Here is a 21,746-nt window from a genome sequence, read left to right as displayed (position 1 = left end):
CTACTGCTGGAAACTACTGCGACGGAGTTAGCTGCGCGTGGGTTATGGCCGCAGGCGACAGATGCGATGGTTCCTTTGAGCGTTCTGAGACCCTTCCACACGGACATACAGGTACGCGGCCAATATCACAAACCTGTCAACAGTACAGAGGCGTGGGATAGCGCATTCTGTGCACGATGTTGGCTCGAAAACAAATAAGTGATAGCGGCTGTAGCTTTTTTTCCGCAGCACGGAAATGAATTCTTCAGCAGCCAATGGGGCAAGACTTGTGCAGGCCTATGGTTTTCAGTTGTTGAAAGCAAAAATAGAGGAACACAAATAATAAAGAAGACAGGGCTGAAATATTGAGACATTCGCCAACCCTTTTTGGATGAAGAACGCCAGAAGAGATAAGGAAAAAGAGAGAGAAGGACAGCATTCTAATAGGCAATGTTCTCATCAAGATGTCGATGTATCTGAGCTGCGCAGGAAGGGCATATTGCGTAAGATTCCTGCTACTGCCTTATTCGCAAGCCGCCAGTAGAAATGCTTTATAATTAATATGTCAGTAAGGGAGAATCTGGTGCATTTGTTGCTTTAGTACGTGAACTAGGCGTGCGAGAGGTACGAATAGATGCATTATCGTTATACAGTTTGAAAGCAACAAAATCGGCTCTGACAGAAGGAAATGCTATAAATAGTACGTTAATGATCAAATTCAACGAAACTACATAGTATAGTAAGAGACAAGACCTTGGTCCGCAGGCAAAAATTTATTTATTTATTTATTTATTTATTTATTTATTTATTTACATTACCCTCAGGGCACATAAAGGCGTTACAGAGGGGGTGGGTAATATAACAAAAGATGTAGTAAAAAACAGAACACAATAATACAACAAATTAATTAGAATACATGTTCAAACAATACTCAGTTATTGGAGGCTTAAGATATGATCGGTTAGTGCAGTCTTGAAGGATGACACGTCCTCAATGGAGGCGATGGAGGGGGGAAGGTGGTTCCACTCGGCACTGGTTTTTGGCAGAAAGGAGTCTGAAAAAACGTTAGTACGGCAGAAAGGAATAAAAACTTTATGCTGATGGTCAAGACGTGACGATATGTATGAAGGCTCGGAGATGAGTTCCTGTTTAAGTGAAGTATTTTGGTAAATGAGTTTATGAAAAAGACATAGGCGAGAAATTTTTCTTCTAGTTTGCAAGTCAATTAGTCCAAGGTTTGATTTCATTAGTGAAACGCTAGATGTGCGGGTATAGTTTGAATTAATGAAACGTGCTGACCGATTTTGAACTGACTCGATGATGGCTGATAATGTTTTTTGACCGGGGTCCCACACAGATGACGCATACTCAAGCTTAGGTCTAATTAGTGTTTTGTACAGCATTAACTTCAAATGGCAGGGGGCTTTAGAAAAATTTCTGCGTATGTAGCCGAGGGATCTGTTGGCATTGTTAGTGATGTATTCGATGTGCGCATGCCATGAAAGATTATTGGTTAGCTGTATTCCGAGATATTTATATGAAGTTACGTAATCAAGGTTGATGTTATTGATAGCATAGTCGAAAGAAGTGGATGAGTCAGTGCGATGTGAATTGCAATGTGAAACCAAACGCTTGCGTGAACATGTCCATTACGTCATGTGGAAGCTTCATGATGAGAAGCTTTGCATGTCGAAGCTTTGCAATAAATGCGCTGCGTAAAAGCAGAAAATCTGGAGGACGCTTGAACTTCCACTTCAAGAGTAGAACGCGATAACGTAATTGGGCCCCGTTCGCACCGCGTACTCAGCCGGTAACCTCGCTTCGATTCTGGGTGGGCGCCTTAACCATTGGCCGCTTTAAACTAACCTAGAATGCCTATCGCATGTACAGCTGCGAAGTACCCACCGCGCCATAATTCTTCCTTTGGCGAATCAGCGAGGTAACTACTACGCGTCCGTAAGGCAACACGCGAACCTACGCAGCTGCTCCCTTTGCTGATGTTTTTGCTGATGATGCTGCTTAAATGTGCCTGAGTGCATTGTAATGGGTGGGCCTTTGAACTCCTCAATCGTTGTGCAATTCACATGTCTTGACGCCTGCTGCTATGCTACGCTTCTTCCATGCAACATTACATGTGTTAATCTTAATCCTCGCATTACATGACATTTGTATAGGTCTTTTTTTTTCCCCCAGAAGCAGTTCTAAGCAATGGCGTGGCTATACGGATATCACGCAAGGAACTATATAAGGATTTACTATCTACGCTCTTTCTGTCTCCGTTGTACTGTTCATTGTACTCCGCTCTACCTGGCCACTATGTGCTGAAACGAGTGCTCCAAATATATATCTCTCCTAATTCAAAAACAATCTTCTATAAACTCCATTTTGAAACACTGCCGGTGAAAATATGGTTAAGAAGAAAATGTATTTTTGTTCCTTCTGTTAACTGCCGTCTATGTGACGTGCCGGAGACAGTAGATTGAATAGAGCGTTGCTTTGTTAGCTGCAAAGGCACTATTCTGTTCTTTGATGTCCTTCAGCGAGCCCTGAAGAAAAATTTTGCCATTGATTTTAACACTATACGTTATCTTTTGCAGCATCGCTTGATGAAGTGCCGTTTCATATGTTTTTCCTCGCGGGTATGCACAGTTTATGGAAACCACTTACGCAAGAGCGTAACGCAGAAACCACAATTTCTTCAAGCACACATTTTCTTCGAATGGATATTCGAAAGGACATTTATGACGAACTAGACATCAGACCGGACTGGTACCCCATCTTGCTGAGGTGCTCGGGCTCACCACCTTTCCTGCATAACACGATATGAAGAACTCTCACTGTTCTGCTGCACTTTATGCTAGCCGTCGAGTGTTCCCTTATTAACGCTTGAGCGCTTATTGCCGCTATGTATGTGATTGTACTTCTATTTCACACTATTTGTGCCATTTTTAATGTGCATTCTAATGCTCATTTTAATAACTAGCGTAAAAGAAAAGAAAGCAATGGTGGGGCTCAGTGGTAGAACACCTGCTTGCCACGCAGAAGTCCTGCATTTGACTGCCATTTGAACCAGTTTTTTATTATTTATTTATTTGCATCTATCTCGAGTTTTCGCACACGGACAACGCTGATTTTTCGCTCCCATCCAACCGCGCCGACGCCGGAATTTCACGAAACAATCTCTTTAAAGCTATCGCGTTAAAATCGCATTGCAATGATAGTACGACAGTTATCTTTTGTGTGCTTCCGTCACATCGCTGTTTTATTCAAGTTATGAGAATCAGTGGATTGAGGGGTATATGGCCGAGAGTAGCGGTAACATTTTTGTGATTCCTATCTTAGTGCCAAATCAGCGATGTCTTGCACTGATACTTCGGCTATAAACTTTCACATTCTCGTTCAAACCGTCATGCAGCAATAAAAAGGCGAATTACTGGCATACCGTACAGACAGAATACACGAAGAAATCGAACGCGCTTCCATTTGTGAATTCGAACAGCGTGGCTAGTGCTACGCTATTCGCCTTCTTTAAGTTTGTTTCTGCTCTCGATGTCATTCTTTGATCTCTGCACTGTTCGAGTAAAATCGGCGTTAAACTTGCCCATCCCATTAAGCTACAAAGCCTTTAAGCTGAACACCCGTTCCTCTACAAGACACCGTGATCATCGACTGGGATTTGTTCTTGCTTCGAGAGCTCTGCGAGGTCATTAAGTTCTTGCTGTTTCTGAGGCAGTGTCTTCATAGTAAATTCAATAAGAGGAAGGTCGAATGTTAAGCTTCACGAACTAGACGGACGTCTCTACCGATTACGTTTTAAGTCCGTGTTCATGTAAAGCAAATTGAAGGTCACTCCAGTGAAGAAGAAGACGCGGCAACACCATCCTCAACAGCACAGGCTTCGCTGTCATATCGAGTCTAACAGGCTATAACCCGAAAAATAAAACTTGAGAAAGCTTCAAGATTTAAATCGAACAATCCTGTATTGCATTCGAAAGCGGGCGCTTGATGGCTCTACGGGTTAGAGCCCAGACACGAGGATGGATAAAACAAGTTTCGCTTGATCGACGTTCCGAGGCGTCGGCGCGTGTTATTATGTGAGCCCACTTGTTCGCGTCCTTGTAGCGGTACATTGCATTTCACCGGCGCTTACTTCCGAGAAAGTCTTCACCGCGCCATACGCTTGCAAGTGATCCTGAGGCAGTTGCGCATGCGCGTTCTCCCGTCTAGCAAGGATCAAAAACAAAAGGCAGAATGAAAAAAAAGGACTTTCGAAAGACGAGACTTGCGCTTCGTGATGCGTTTCTATCGTCCAGTTGCAAGGCGGCCAGGCGAAGCGAGCGGCAAGGCGCCGTAGCTTTTCCTGCAGCAGGATGTTTACTGATGGCACCGAGGAGTCGTACGTGCAATGACGGTTAGCACACAAGCTCTCGGGATTTCTGAGAATTCGTAATAGTTTGAAAGCAGGCTGCGTGGCGTAAACGCTGGCAGGGACAAGGAATCTTTCAGAGAAGAAAAAAATTTTTCTTTGATGCTATGCTAGGGGCATTAAAATTTTCTAGGTCTGAATTTCTGCAAGCAGGCTGAGACGTAGTCTGCACGGCAGGGAAGGTGGCTCCGCTAAGTCCAAGAGATATTGCGGGGTTTTCGCGCATTAATTTCCATATTCCAGCTTTGCCACCTGGTTATGATTACGGAGAAGTGATTTCCGGCGCATTCTTGCAGGCAGCTGTACTTTCGCATTTCTTTGGCCGCGATATCATTTAATCTGTGGGTCGCACAACGTCCTAATAAAATTGTCAAGCATATCGCGTGAGAGCTTGGTGTCCAACACATCCGTTATGGCGGGGCACATCATCTCGTCTTGCTCTTTCGCCGTCCCGTCGATCGCGCTGTTTTGCGATAAAGTACACGAACCAACTAACCCAGCTAAGAACCTTTTAGCACATCCAGACCCGGATCATACGACTGGGCATGCACAACTGGGCGCGTGCCACTCTGTATTTAAGTATTCACTGCAGCCTTACTGTGCTGCCTCTGGATAGAAGTTTCATTCACAGAAGCATACTCGCTCCGTAATGAAATGTTGGTACACAGTTCCATACATGCGACTCTTGCGGGACCCAGCAGACCAATGAACACATCGTGTGCAGCTGCGCTCATTTTGAGACCCATGGATACTAGATCTTGGTAGTACTAAACCGAGTGAACTCGAGACCGTTTTCAACTACCAAGATTCTTGGAACATGACCATGTGCGTCGATGGTGCGGAAGACAGCGCAGGTGTCGCCAAAGACGGCAGATCTCTGCGACTGCACGTAGATTTATTGATCTCTTCTCAATATGCGCAGGAATAATGACCTCTCGTCTCTGTTCTCGCCTCTTTATCCCTTTCCGCCAGCGCAGGGTAGCAAACCGGACGCGCATCTTGTTACCCTGCCTGCCTATCCTTGCTTTTCTCTCTCTTCCTCGACAAAGCTTCCGGAATTGGCATGCGTAGACGAGTCAATTCTCAAATACATAAGAAAACGAGAAGCAAAGATGTCGGCCTAAAAGAAAGTGACAGTTTCGCCGCAACGGCGAAACAATGAATGCGACAGCAACAAATTAGAATGTCACACGAAGAACGGCAAGCAGCTCAGTACTCGCAACGCGCCGCTCGAGTTCAAAGGAGTGGCGAAAATAACACACACAGGACGACAGCGAACTAACAACGGTCACAGCTCGACACTTGCAGCGCACTGCTCAAACACAAGGAAGGACACTCGAAAAGAACGCACAGGTACACACAGGACGAGCGCGAACTAACTGTTCCGGTTGTTACTTCTTCGTGTTTGAGCAGCGCGCTACAAACCAATGCTCTTAGACTTCGTCGAGTGACCCCTCCGTGTCTCTTGCCGCGCGGTGCCGTTAGACGCATCGTTTACTCGGCGTTCCACATCGTCAGTGGCTACAGAAAGGGGCCACCTTTAGGGCGCGTCTGAAGAAAAAATGCAGGAGCGTTGCTTTAAGCCCGCCCTTCGGGCAATCTCGCGGGTGATACTACAAATACTGAAGCACCTCCGAGCTCTGCGTGCCGTTACCGTTAAATGGTGTATATAAATAGCTCGCCGTTGTTATGATAAACAGCGGGATGTCCGTGGCAGAGTTGTTTAAGGCAGCGCGCTGCGTAGCGAGGGGTCGAAGGTTCGATTCTCGGTGGTGCACTTCGGAAATATTTTTCTTTGTGGCTTTGATTTATATATACATACATATACATATGTGGGACATGACGGCATCGACAGACGGCGACGGCAAAACTCAGCCGAGAGTGTCCATATAATTGCTATCGCAATAAAAATATATGTGCACGTTGGAAGAAGTAAATGAACGCAATGAGACTGGAGCCTGGGTTGATAGAGGAGCGCTGAGCTACAGGAAAGTGAAGAACTCGTTACAGAAAATTTAACAAGTCGATTACGCAGAAGTTATGAAGTTGGCAGCAGAAGTAGCCGACTGTGAAGAGCGGAGTTCAGTGAGCGAAGTGGGACCAGTGCATGGTTGAGCGAGGAGCGTTAAGCTGCATAGAAGTCATGAAGATTTCTGTTTTGTGAACATTTCTGCTGCGTGAACATTTATAATGTAGCACTGAGGATGTGTGTATGCGAATTTCTGTCCACCTGTTTTCTCAATTTTTGTGGGCTAAGAGCACTACGAGGAATACGATCATGACAGCGAATTGGAGTAGCCGCCGCCACACATAGGCACCAACTCACCTTAACTAAACTTATTACAGGAATTGTGGCAGCTACGTACAAGTGGTGCGATGGCTGAAGAAAAAGTGGAGTGGTGGCGTTCTCACTCTCGTTTCTTTCCTCCTCACCACCACTTTCTTTTCCCGTCTCTTGGTGTACTAAAGTATTCATGGCGATGCTATCTCTCACCCTCTCCCCTCTTTCTCTCCTCCTCGCCCTCACTTCCCTCTTACCATCACCTTGCTGTACTACACTATACAAGGATATGCTGCTTTACTCTCTCCCCTGCTCTTGTCCCTCATCATCACCGTCACTTCCCTCTTACCATCACCTTGCTGTACTACACTATACAAGGATATGCTATTTTACTCTCTCCCCTCCTCTTGTCCCTCATCATCACCGTCACTTCCCTTTCCCACCCCCTTGCTATATTATGCTATGCAAGGATATGCTATGCTTTACTCTCTACCCTCCTCTTGTCCCTCATCATCACCGTCACTTCCCTTTCCCACCCCCTTGCTATATTATGCTATACAAGGATATGCTATGCTTTACTCTTTCCGCTCCTCTTGTCCCACATCATCACCGTCACTTCCCTTTCCCACCCCCTTGCTATAATATGCTACACAAGGATATGCTATGCTTTACTCTCTCCGCTCCTCTTGTCCCTCATCATCACCGTCACTTCCCTTTCCCACCCCCTTGCTATAATATGCTACACAAGGATATGCTATGCTTTACTCTCTCCGCTCCTCTTGTCCCACATCATCACCGTCACTTCCCTTTCCCACCCCCTTGCTATAATATGCTACACAAGGATATGCTATGCTTTACTCTCTCCGCTCCTCTTGTCCCTCATCATCACCGTCACTTCCCTTTCCCACCCCCTTGCTATATTATGCTATACAAGGATATGCTATGCTTTACTCTCTCCGCTCCTCTTGTCCCTCATCATCACCGTCACTTCCCTTTCCCACCCCCTTGCTATAATATGCTACAAAAGGATATGCTATGCTTTACTCTCTCCGCTCCTGCTTTCCCTTCTCGTCACCCTGACTTCTCTTTCCCGCCCCCGTTTTACCCTGTAGTATACAAGGCTATGTTATGCTCTGCAAGCGTGACTCGAGTGCCGAGTGGTTACGACGCTCGGCCTCGGGTCGTAGTTACACGGGTTCGAATCCCGCCTCGCCAAGAAGTTTTTTCACCCAAGAATTTCCGTCTCTATATCTCTTTCTCTCTCTCTGTACTCGTTCTCTCGCCCATCAAAGTTATTGCATCCCACGCCGGGCAAATTGGCGCGCGTGTTCTGGGAGCGAAGCAGAAGATGACGAAGCGGACGAAGAGAGCGCGTACTGGTTCATGATGACGATAATTTCTGTTAACTAATAACGGGGCTTCTCCGAGCTTAATTTAACCAGCCCCGCTGTTAAAAATAGATAGTCATGACATTTTAGTAAACTGCAGACTGCTTTCCTGACATACGCTGTCTAAAGCTATCGACTTTCTTCTTGTTTTTAAACTCTAGTCAGCAATCCAACTTTGAAAATCTTGACACACGTGTCATTAGGCACACAATCGTTCATTAAATTTAAAGCAGCGTTGTAGTAGAGACAGCGGTAGGCATTTTCCTCACGTGACAATTCAATGAGGTCACCGGTGACGTCAGCGTTTTCGCGCTCATCACGGCAAAATAATTTGCTCGCCCCGGGTAGTCCGACGACGATCCATGACGGATGCGACGTTCTGGCGGCATCTACGATGAAGAGAAGAACAATGGCTCCCTCCCCGTAGCTCTGCAGGATTCGAGCTATTTTGCCCCGCTTTACGTCGGAAAAGATCCAGTGTTCTGAGAAAACAATCGCTGACGATAAGGAAAGGACGCGATCGAGGATCCCGAATGCTGTTATGTTTCTTTTAATTATCCTCGTTAGTCTTGCTGCTGCAGAAACTATAGCCAATCAGTCAAGGTTGTCCTTCGTCGACAGACACACACATTAGAGACAGACACTACATTGTCTGTCACCTGCTGAGCTTCTGACACGCGACTGGAAGGCACTGGCTAGACTGCATGACTTGTTCCACAACGTGCTGCTTTCTTTCTTTCTTCCTTCCTTTCTTTCTTTCTTTCTTTCTTTCTTTCTTTCTTTCTTTCTTTCTTTCTTTCTTTCTTTCTTTCTTTCTTTCTTTCTTTCTTTCCTTTCTTGCTTTCTTTCTTTCTCGTTTTTGTTACCGTTTTTCGCGGAGCACGGAATATACCGTGCGTGTCAGTGCTGAGTTCGTGCACGCTCAGGCTACACATAACGCGGCAGTCGACAACGCCACAGGGGGCGTCACCGTGTTACGGTTGTAGGAACGTGCACGTCGGCACGTTTCCTTCCGAACCTTTTGTCCTGAGTCACCGGTTTCCGAAACGCAAGAGGTCACGAACGCAACGGCCCGGAATGCTCGAAGGAACGTCAATGACACAGCGCGAACTCCGCAAGGAGCCCCCAATTTGGTCATTATTTTTTTTCCCTGGTGGAAGCTCTCGTGCGCAGCCCAGCGCGATTGACGTATATGAGAATTTGCTTGCGTCAATGGAAAAAAAGAAAGAAAAGCATGTAAAAAACATCAGTAATTAGAGAAAAATGACTGTCCGCAGAATGCGCCAAAGGCAAACAAGCAGCATGTTCACGATCTGTCGTCAACAAGTGGGACTATTTTGACATTAGAAACCACAGACAGCCTGAATATCCTGCACCTTTATTTGCCATGCAAAGACAAATGAAGGCGTCACCCACACGATTTACCGTTATTCAAAAGGAAGATGTGCGTGCAGTAAGTTAAGAAAGTACGAGATATACATTGACATATATGGAAATTGAATATATAGATATCTGACAAATAAATATCAGCAAGCTTTCCCAAACAAATCCTTACAACATCGTTTTCATATAACTCTGCGTGTTCACAGTATATAAGTAGTATTTTTTCCGCAGTTCTTTCGCTAAATTTTGTGTACTTCTAAGCATGTATGGGAGAAATTTCCTTACGTACGTTATATAGACTGCTGACTTCATGAGACTGCGCGGCAGGTCATGCGGCGTTGTGACACTGCATTTTTCATACCAATCTCAGTTTCGTAAAAACGCGAGTTTGTTTGTTTGATTGATTGATTGATTGATTGATTGATTGATTGATTGATTGATTGATTGATGATTGATTGATTGATTGATTGATTGATTGATTGATTGATAATATCGTCGCATTAATTACGGGGACAGATATACGCATAACACATCGCCCTCCCTCTCTCAATATTCTGTTTCTTACTTTTCTGTCTCCTCTTCCTCCTTCTCGAGTGCAGGGCAGCAAAGGGGGTATTTACTTTCCATGTTACCTCACTGCCTTTCCACATTACGTTTCGCACTCTCTCTCACTTATAGCTTGTACACGAAGTAAAAGATAAGGATTACTTATTTAGGGGCGATCGTTTTCTATTGAAGAGGCTGAGTTCCCTGAAATTTAACGATGTGGTCGAGCCGTTGTAGCATTCTCTATGCTTTGCTTGTTGTTATGATACAAGGACATGTTGATGTACAAATAAGTCTCCAGTCGCTCCTTAGCTCTTGAGTAGTTAGAAGACGCAGAGTAAGCATAAAATGTAAAATAACATTCTCACAACAACACCACTCAATTTGGAAAATCAGCGGTACATACAACACACAGTTACGCCACCGTATTCAAGTTAAACAATGCCAGAATACTGCAGAAAAGTCCGAAAAATACAGATATTAATGTCACATAAGAAGACGCTCCCACGTCAGCGGGTAACACATGAACATCCAAATGAAGTACAGTTGGAAGGAATTGTATTCAGAGTGGTTAGGCGCATCTACTAAGCCGCATCATTCCTTGCCTGTATTCTAGGTTTTTGTCACATGAAGCGCAGAGAATATCTGCTCACTGACCGAACACATGTTAGTACAACCTTAACCACCTAATGAATAGCAAACTAAGCACCATGCAACCTAACCACCTAATGAATAAAAAGCCTGGTGCAATACGTCTAGAAGCATCCCATAAACACGTAGGTTACTTTTATGCTATCGGAATTTATTTGTTGTACATTGACAAAAAAAAAGAAAACTTATTTTTTTTTTTGTTAATGTACAACAAATCCCACGCATTGTGGGAATCGATGTAATGCGAAGCAGCCATTATTTACTATTATTTATGTTCTATTATTTATCATTATAACTCCTATTATTTATGTTCGTCACACAGTCACGTCGCGCAATACCAATTTCGGGGTAGATCAAGCTAGCGAAACGGTCGCCAGCGCCCCATGAGCGTGGCACGTACGTCATGCTGTACATGACATGCATGTCATGATTTTCATGTTAACTCGTGTTATTTATGTTCGTTACACAGTCACGTCACAAGATACCAATTTTGGTGTATATAAAGCTAGCGAAACGGCCGCCAGCGCCCCATGAGCGTGGCACGTACGTCATGCTGTACATGACATGCATGTCATGATTTTCATGTTAACTCGTGTTATTTATGTTCGTTACATAGTCACGTCACAAGATACCAATTTTGGTGTATATAAAGCTAGCGAAACGGTCGCCAGCGCCCCATGAGCGTGGCACGTAAGTCATGCTGTACATGACATGCATGTCATGATTTTCATGTTAACTCGTGTTATTTATGTTCGTTACATAGTCACGTCACAAGATACCAATTTTGGTGTATATAAAGCTAGCGAAACGGTCGCCAGCGCCCCATGAGCGTGGCACGTACGTCATGCTGTACATGACATGCATGTCATGATTTTCATGTTAACTCGTGTTATTTATGTTCGTTACATAGTCACGTCACAAGATACCAATTTTGGTGTATATAAAGCTAGCGAAACGGCCGCCAGCGCCCCATGAGCGTGGCACGTACGTCATGCTGTACATGACATGCATGTCATGATTTTCATGTTAACTCGTGTTATTTATGTTCGCTACATAGTCACGTCACAAGATACCAATTTTGGTGTATATAAAGCTAGCGAAACGGTCGCCAGCGCCCCATGAGCGTGGCACGTACGTCATGCTGTACATGACATGCATGTCATGATTTTCATGTTAACTCGTGTTATTTATGTTCGTTACATAGTCACGTCACAAGATACCAATTTTGGTGTATATAAAGCTAGCGAAACGGCCGCCAGCGCCCCATGAGCGTGGCACGTACGTCATGCTGTACATGACATGCATGTCATGATTTTCATGTTAACTCGTGTTATTTATGTTCGTTACATAGTCACGTCACAAGATACCAATTTTGGTGTATATAAAGCTAGCGAAACGGCCGCCAGCGCCCCATGAGCGTGGCACGTACGTCATGCTGTACATGACATGCATGTCATGATTTTCATGTTAACTCGTGTTATTTATGTTCGTTACATAGTCACGTCACAAGATACCAATTTTGGTGTATATAAAGCTAGCGAAACGGCCGCCAGCGCCCCATGAGCGTGGCACGTACGTCATGCTGTACATGACATGCATGTCATGATTTTCATGTTAACTCGTGTTATTTATGTTCGTTACATAGTCACGTCACAAGATACCAATTTTGGTGTATATAAAGCTAGCGAAACGGTCGCCAGCGCCCCATGAGCGTGGCACGTACGTCATGCTGTACATGACATGCATGTCATGATTTTCATGTTAACTCGTGTTATTTATGTTCGTTACATAGTCACGTCACAAGATACCAATTTTGGTGTATATAAAGCTAGCGAAACGGCCGCCAGCGCACCATGAGCGTGGCACGTAAGTCATGTTGTACATGATATGCGTGTCATGATTTTCATGTTAACTCGTGTTATTTATGTTCGTTACACAGTCACATCGCAAGATAAAAATTTTGGCATACATAAAGCTAGCGAAACGGCCCAGCGCACCATGAGCGTGGCATGTAAATCACGCTGTACATGACATATGTGTCACGATTTTCATGTTAACTCCTGTCATTTATCTTCGTTATACAGTCACGTCGCAAGATACCAATTTTGGTGCATATAAAGCTAGCGAAACGGCCGCCAGCGCACCATGAGCGTGGCACGTACGTCATGCTGTACATGACATGCATGTCATGATTTTCATGTTAACTCGTGTTATTTATGTTCGTTACATAGTCACGTCACAAGATACCAATTTTGGTGTATATAAAGCTAGCGAAACGGCCGCCAGCGCCCCATGAGCGTGGCACGTACGTCATGCTGTACATGACATGCATGTCATGATTTTCATGTTAACTCGTGTTATTTATGTTCGTTACATAGTCACGTCACAAGATACCAATTTTGGTGTATATAAAGCTAGCGAAACGGCCGCCAGCGCCCCATGAGCGTGGCACGTACGTCATGCTGTACATGACATGCATGTCATGATTTTCATGTTAACTCGTGTTATTTATGTTCGTTACATAGTCACGTCACAAGATACCAATTTTGGTGTATATAAAGCTAGCGAAACGGCCGCCAGCGCCCCATGAGCGTGGCACGTACGTCATGCTGTACATGACATGCATGTCATGATTTTCATGTTAACTCGTGTTATTTATGTTCGTTACATAGTCACGTCACAAGATACCAATTTTGGTGTATATAAAGCTAGCGAAACGGCCGCCAGCGCCCCATGAGCGTGGCACGTACGTCATGCTGTACATGACATGCATGTCATGATTTTCATGTTAACTCGTGTTATTTATGTTCGTTACATAGTCACGTCACAAGATACCAATTTTTGGGTGTATATAAAGCTAGCGAAACGGTCGCCAGCGCCCCATGAGCGTGGCACGTAAGTCATGCTGTACATGACATGCATGTCATGATTTTCATGTTAACTCGTGTTATTTATGTTCGTTACATAGTCACGTCACAAGATACCAATTTTGGTGTATATAAAGCTAGCGAAACGGTCGCCAGCGCCCCATGAGCGTGGCACGTACGTCATGCTGTACATGACATGCATGTCATGATTTTCATGTTAACTCGTGTTATTTATGTTCGTTACATAGTCACGTCACAAGATACCAATTTTGGTGTATATAAGCTAGCGAAACGGCCGCCAGCGCCCCATGAGCGTGGCACGTACGTCATGCTGTACATGACATGCATGTCATGATTTCATGTTAACTCGTGTTATTTATGTTCGCTTACATAGTCACGTCACAAGATACCAATTTTGGTGTATATAAAGCTAGCGAAACGGCCGCCAGCGCACCATGAGCGTGGCACGTACGTCATGCTGTACATGACATGCATGTCATGATTTTCATGTTAACTCGTGTTATTTATGTTCGTTACACTAGTCACGTCACAAGATACCAATTTTGGTGTATACTAAAGCTAGCGAAACGGCCGCCAGCGCCCCATGAGCGTGGCACGTAACTCATGCTGTACATGACAGCATGTCATGATTTTCATGTTAACTCTGTCATTTATGTTCGTTACATAGTCACGTCACAAGATACAATTTTGGTGTATATAAAGCTAGCGAAACGGCCGCCAGCGCCCCATGAGCGTGGCACGTACGTCATGCTGTACATGACATGCATGTCATGATTTTCATGTTAACTCGTGTTATTATGTTCGCTACATAGTCACGTCACAAGATACCAATTTTGGTGTATATAAAGCTAGCGAAACGGTCGCCAGCGCCCCATGAGCGTGGCACGTACGTCATGCTGTACATGACATGCATGTCATGATTTTCATGTTAACTCGTGTTATTATGTTCGTTACATAGTCACGTCACAAGATACCAATTTTGGTGTATATAAAGCTAGCGAAACGGCCGCCAGCGCCCCATGAGCGTGGCACGTACGTCATGCTGTACATGACATGCATGTCATGATTTTCATGTTAACTCGTGTTATTTATGTTCGTTACATAGTCACGTCACAAGATACCAATTTTGGTGTATATAAAGCTAGCGAAACGGCCGCCAGCGCCCCATGAGCGTGGCACGTACGTCATGCTGTACATGACATGCATGTCATGATTTTCATGTTAACTCGTGTTATTTATGTTCGTTACATAGTCACGTCACAAGATACCAATTTTGGTGTATATAAAGCTAGCGAAACGGCCGCCAGCGCCCCATGAGCGTGGCACGTACGTCATGCTGTACATGACATGCATGTCATGATTTTCATGTTAACTCGTGTTATTTATGTTCGTTACATAGTCACGTCACAAGATACCAATTTTGGTGTATATAAAGCTAGCGAAACGGTCGCCAGCGCCCCATGAGCGTGGCACGTACGTCATGCTGTACATGACATGCATGTCATGATTTTTCATGTTAACTCGTGTTATTTATGTTCGTTACATAGTCACGTCACAAGATACCAATTTTGGTGTATATAAAGCTAGCGAAACGGCCGCCAGCGCACCATGAGCGTGGCACGTAAGTCATGTTGTACATGATATGCGTGTCATGATTTTCATGTTAACTCGTGTTATTTATGTTCGTTACACAGTCACATCGCAAGATAAAAATTTTGGCATACATAAAGCTAGCGAAACGGCCCAGCGCACCATGAGCGTGGCATGTAAATCACGCTGTACATGACATATGTGTCACGATTTTCATGTTAACTCCTGTCATTTATCTTCGTTATACAGTCACGTCGCAAGATACCAATTTTGGTGCATATAAAGCTAGCGAAACGGCCGCCAGCGCACCATGAGCGTGGCACGTACGTCATGCTGTACATGACATGCATGTCATGATTTTCATGTTAACTCGTGTTATTTATGTTCGTTACATAGTCACGTCACAAGATACCAATTTTGGTGTATATAAAGCTAGCGAAACGGCCGCCAGCGCCCCATGAGCGTGGCACGTACGTCATGCTGTACATGACATGCATGTCATGATTTTCATGTTAACTCGTGTTATTTATGTTCGTTACATAGTCACGTCACAAGATACCAATTTTGGTGTATATAAAGCTAGCGAAACGGCCGCCAGCGCCCCATGAGCGTGGCACGTACGTCATGCTGTACATGACATGCATGTCATGATTTTCATGTTAACTCGTGTTATTTATGTTCGTTACATAGTCACGTCACAAGATACCAATTTTGGTGTATATAAAGCTAGCGAAACGGCCGCCAGCGCCCCATGAGCGTGGCACGTACGTCATGCTGTACATGACATGCATGTCATGATTTTCATGTTAACTCGTGTTATTTATGTTCGTTACATAGTCACGTCACAAGATACCAATTTTGGTGTATATAAAGCTAGCGAAACGGTCGCCAGCGCCCCATGAGCGTGGCACGTAAGTCATGCTGTACATGACATGCATGTCATGATTTTCATGTTAACTCGTGTTATTTATGTTCGTTACATAGTCACGTCACAAGATACCAATTTTGGTGTATATAAAGCTAGCGAAACGGTCGCCAGCGCCCCATGAGCGTGGCACGTACGTCATGCTGTACATGACATGCATGTCATGATTTTCATGTTAACTCGTGTTATTTATGTTCGTTACATAGTCACGTCACAAGATACCAATTTTGGTGTATATAAAGCTAGCGAAACGGCCGCCAGCGCCCCATGAGCGTGGCACGTACGTCATGCTGTACATGACATGCATGTCATGATTTTCATGTTAACTCGTGTTATTATGTTCGCTACATAGTCACGTCACAAGATACCAATTTTGGTGTATATAAAGCTAGCGAAACGGTCGCCAGCGCCCCATGAGCGTGGCACGTACGTCATGCTGTACATGACATGCATGTCATGATTTTCATGTTAACTCGTGTTATTTATGTTCGTTACATAGTCACGTCACAAGATACCAATTTTGGTGTATATAAAGCTAGCGAAACGGCCGCCAGCGCCCCATGAGCGTGGCACGTACGTCATGCTGTACATGACATGCATGTCATGATTTTCATGTTAACTCGTGTTATTTATGTTCGTTACATAGTCACGTCACAAGATACCAATTTTGGTGTATATAAAGCTAGCGAAACGGCCGCCAGCGCCCCATGAGCGTGGCACGTACGTCATGCTGTACATGACATGCATGTCATGATTTTCATGTTAACTCGTGTTATTTATGTTCGTTACATAGTCACGTCACAAGATACCAATTTTGGTGTATATAAAGCTAGCGAAACGGCCGCCAGCGCCCCATGAGCGTGGCACGTACGTCATGCTGTACATGACATGCATGTCATGATTTTCATGTTAACTCGTGTTATTTATGTTCGTTACATAGTCACGTCACAAGATACCAATTTTGGTGTATATAAAGCTAGCGAAACGGTCGCCAGCGCCCCATGAGCGTGGCACGTACGTCATGCTGTACATGACATGCATGTCATGATTTTCATGTTAACTCGTGTTATTTATGTTCGTTACATAGTCACGTCACAAGATACCAATTTTGGTGTATATAAAGCTAGCGAAACGGCCGCCAGCGCACCATGAGCGTGGCACGTAAGTCATGTTGTACATGATATGCGTGTCATGATTTTCATGTTAACTCGTGTTATTTATGTTCGTTACACAGTCACATCGCAAGATAAAAATTTTGGCATACATAAAGCTAGCGAAACGGCCCAGCGCACCATGAGCGTGGCATGTAAATCACGCTGTACATGACATATGTGTCACGATTTTCATGTTAACTCCTGTCATTTATCTTCGTTATACAGTCACGTCGCAAGATACCAATTTTGGTGCATATAAAGCTAGCGAAACGGCCGCCAGCGCACCATGAGCGTGGCACGTACGTCATGCTGTACATGACATGCATGTCATGATTTTCATGTTAACTCGATTTATTTATGTTCGTTACATAGTCACGTCACAAGATACCAATTTTGGTGTATATAAAGCTAGCGAAACGGCCGCCAGCGCCCCATGAGCGTGGCACGTACGTCATGCTGTACATGACATGCATGTCATGATTTTCATGTTAACTCGTGTTATTTATGTTCGTTACATAGTCACGTCACAAGATACCAATTTTGGTGTATATAAAGCTAGCGAAACGGCCGCCAGCGCCCCATGAGCGTGGCACGTACGTCATGCTGTACATGACATGCATGTCATGATTTTCATGTTAACTCGTGTTATTTATGTTCGTTACATAGTCACGTCACAAGATACCAATTTTGGTGTATATAAAGCTAGCGAAACGGCCGCCAGCGCCCCATGAGCGTGGCACGTACGTCATGCTGTACATGACATGCATGTCATGATTTTCATGTTAACTCGTGTTATTTATGTTCGTTACATAGTCACGTCACAAGATACCAATTTTGGTGTATATAAAGCTAGCGAAACGGTCGCCAGCGCCCCATGAGCGTGGCACGTACGTCATGCTGTACATGACATGCATGTCATGATTTTCATGTTAACTCGTGTTATTTATGTTCGTTACATAGTCACGTCACAAGATACCAATTTTGGTGTATATAAAGCTAGCGAAACGGCCGCCAGCGCACCATGAGCGTGGCACGTAAGTCATGTTGTACATGATATGCGTGTCATGATTTTCATGTTAACTCGTGTTATTTATGTTCGTTACACAGTCACATCGCAAGATAAAAATTTTGGCATACATAAAGCTAGCGAAACGGCCCAGCGCACCATGAGCGTGGCATGTAAATCACGCTGTACATGACATATGTGTCACGATTTTCATGTTAACTCCTGTCATTTATCTTCGTTATACAGTCACGTCGCAAGATACCAATTTTGGTGCATATAAAGCTAGCGAAACGGCCGCCAGCGCACCATAAGCGTGGCACGTAAGTCATGCTGTACATGACATACATGTCATTATTTTCATGTCAACTCGTGTTATTTATGTTCGTTACACAGTCACGTCTCAAGATATTAATTTTGGTGTATATAAAGCTAGCGAACGGCCGCCAGCGCACCATGAGCGTGGCACGTAAGTCATGCTGTACATGACATGCGTGTCATGATTTTCATGTTATGACTTGTCATTTATGTTCGTCATACAGTCATGTTACGCCATACCAATTTTGGTGCACATTCGATCAACCAAGCGACCAGGAGAGCACAAAGTCGTAGGCGGCTAGATAGATAGATAGATAGATAGATAGATAGATAGATAGATAGATAGATAGATAGATAGATAGATAGATAGATAGATAGATAGATAGATAGATAGATAGATAGATAGATACGCTCAAAGTCGCAGAAGTTCGCTAAGAAATGCTTCGCATTTAAAAGAAAATTTAGTCCAGCTTGCACTAAGTCGCGCCAGGCTGGGTCACAGCAGAGCTGGTGGGCACCGAGCAGGTCCTGGCTTTGCTTGGCTTTTGCCCTCTCACCTCTTTCTTTCCTAACAATTGCTAAACTATACTATACATTGCTAGGCTTGCTCTCTTTTTAAAAATATGTTTTACGCCGGTTCCTTTCTATCCCTTTCTCTCTGTCTATTTATTTCTGCGCCTTTCTTTCTATTTCTCTCTCTCTCTCTGTAGCCGTTCTCTTGCCTTCTATCTTTTTCTCCTCCTTGTCTTTATTTCTATCTATTTCTCAGTTTCTCTTTTTTTATATCTCTTTCTTCATTTATCTCTCTCTCTCTCTTTACTCGTTCTCCCTTTCCTTTCCCTCACCCTCACTTTCCTTTCCCACCCCCTTGTTATACTATCTATACTAGGCTACGCTATGCGCTTCTAGCGTGCCTAGATAGCCGAGTGATTAGGGCGCTCGCCTAAGGATCGTGGGTACGCGGGCTCGAATTCCGCCTAACAAAGAAATTTTTTTCGTCAAGAATTTCTACCTTCCTCTCTCTCTCTCTCTCTCTGTACTCGTCATCTCGCTCATCAAAGCTATTGCATCCCACTCCAGAAAAATCAGCGCACGTGCTCTGGCACCGAAGCAGACGAGGAAGAGGAGGACGACGATGAAGAAGAGAGCGCGTGCCGGTTCATCGTGATGATAATTTTCAATCTACGACATACGGAAAACCTCGACCATAACAGCTCTGCCGTAATACCTTGTTAAACCTCTCTTTTTTTTCTCCCAAACACTACTCAAGGGAATGACAATTTCTAAAGCAGTTTCGCCATAGAGGATAAGACTTCTCAGCCCCGATGTAGTAGCACGATTATAGAGGGTAGCTATGGTTTCAGAATAAAAAATAGAAGAGGTAGACTGAGGGGACAATGTGTACGCAGGTATGTTTCGGTGCTATGCAACTGGCACTACACTGGTGTGATTCCGATTCCGCGAACTTCAAGTCAACACACGAGCACCATGTTGACTAGTCCACCGCGGCGGGTTAAACAGAAAAGGCAAAACAATGAAATCTTATTTTTCTCAACGTTGTCTCGTCGAGACTGAAGTGGCACGAACACTGCCATTATATTTCTTGAATGTCGACGTTTGAAATCTATATGCTATGACAAACGGAAATGGAGGAGGAATCACCAGCAGTCGCCTTTATGATTTTATTGATGTGCTTTAAATGAAACGTTGGCGACTTAGTTTGAGCCTGCCAATCTTCTTCGCACAAAAACATATAACTAAATACACGATAAAGAATAGACAATAAATATTTCATCGTCAGATTTTCTCTGCGCATCAATAAATATTACAATATTACACCATCAAGTTGCGTTGAACGCATGACGCAATGTTTCGGAGAACATGTGGTTTGAATGCGCCAGATAATCTATTGATCTTAGAATAACAGAGAGCTGAGCTAGTTGGTAAGTATTCATTCGTTCGTGGCGTCCTGACTTCTTTCTTGAATTTTCGATGGAGGAGAAAATGTTTGAGGCCGGTGTACTTAGATTTAGGTGCACGTTACAGAACCCCAGGTGGTCCTAATTTCCGGAGCCCTCCACTACGGCGTCTCTCATAATCATATCGTGGTTTTGGGACGTTAAACCCCAGATATTATTATTATTGACTTCTTTATTGTGTCCGCGTTTGCACGCCCTGTCTTTTTAGAATGAATACTATTGATTATTTTTACCTGTTGTCTGAATTGTTAGTGATTCGAGATATAACCTGTTTGTCAAATTCTACTTTGTGGCCACGATGTAATATTTATTGTTCCTTTATTCCTCTTATTCATAACGTGGTTTTGGGACGTAAAACCCCGAAAATTATGATTATTTGTCTTTCTTTTTTACCATCAGACAGAGAGCAGCTTTATGTAGAACATCACATGAGCGAAAGAATACGCAGCAAATTAAGCGCAGCCGCGGCTTAGGCGCAACAAATCATTGTCGAGCTTGCGCACGTTGGGCCTGAAACTGAAACACACAACCCAGCTGCAACCGGAGAGCACGGCGGTTGCCTGCGCTACCGGGGCGTGTAATGCCGGCCAAGGTAAACCGCAACGCCTCGCCGCATCTGCACCCCGCCTCATGCCTGTCGCCCAGCGACAGCGCCGTCGCGTCGCGACTCGAACGGGAGCAGTGGCGCGACGGTTTTGCAAGGAGTCGTTAACACCAACTCGTAGCGAGCGAAGCGGCGTCCACCATTGAGACACGCCGTATCCGGCGCCGCGCAAGTTGAGAAATATTCGCGGCTCCGAACACTCATGCTTCCGGGGCGACAGCTACGCTTGGCGTGCGCGCGCGCAAATCATGTCGTTTCGTCGGCCAGCGCTCAACCAGAAGAGATGGTTCGTAGTGGACAGCAAGTAGTACTTTGTGGCACGAACAATAACGCACGGGTCCACGCTACTGAATGTTTACACATTGAGCACGTGTCGACAGGATAGGAATTAGTTGCAGGAAATGTAAAGTACGCTGCGGAATGAACGAAAGGAGGGTCCGATCGAGGGCCAGTGTTTTTTTTCTGTCAGACGCAAGCTAACGGAACCAACAGACAGTGAAATTCAGGAAGGTATAGGGTACATTACTTGTATGCTTTAACTGTAGTACTGTAAATATGATATAGGTGGAAAGGATTTAAAGTGTATGAAATCAACTTCCACTTTTCATTCGCTTTAACTCCTTTCTATTCC

General features: G+C 44.4%; 1 protein-coding gene across 6 annotated transcripts in view; it reads right to left on the bottom strand.

Annotated features, from left to right (window-relative positions):
* Positions 1 to 750: 750 nt before the first annotated feature.
* LOC119383448 (uncharacterized) overlaps positions 751 to 21,746 on the bottom strand; it is a 94,476-nt gene continuing 73,480 nt past the window's right edge. For all 6 annotated transcript variants that reach the window (XR_005181661.2, XR_007415122.1, XR_007415123.1 and 3 more), the window contains one exon: positions 751 to 1,033. Coding sequence is in view for 1 of the 6 variants with exons in the window: in XM_049412512.1 (XP_049268469.1) it covers positions 941 to 1,033 (93 nt within the window). In the remaining 5 variants the exon portion in view is untranslated. The remainder of the gene's footprint in view (positions 1,034 to 21,746) is intronic.

The sequence above is a fragment of the Rhipicephalus sanguineus genome, chromosome 2 (genome assembly GCF_013339695.2).
Source record: "Rhipicephalus sanguineus isolate Rsan-2018 chromosome 2, BIME_Rsan_1.4, whole genome shotgun sequence".
Classification (NCBI taxonomy): domain Eukaryota; kingdom Metazoa; phylum Arthropoda; class Arachnida; order Ixodida; family Ixodidae; genus Rhipicephalus; species Rhipicephalus sanguineus.
The sequence above is the reverse complement of the archived record's forward strand: the minus strand, read 5'-3'. Positions and strand labels throughout refer to the sequence as shown.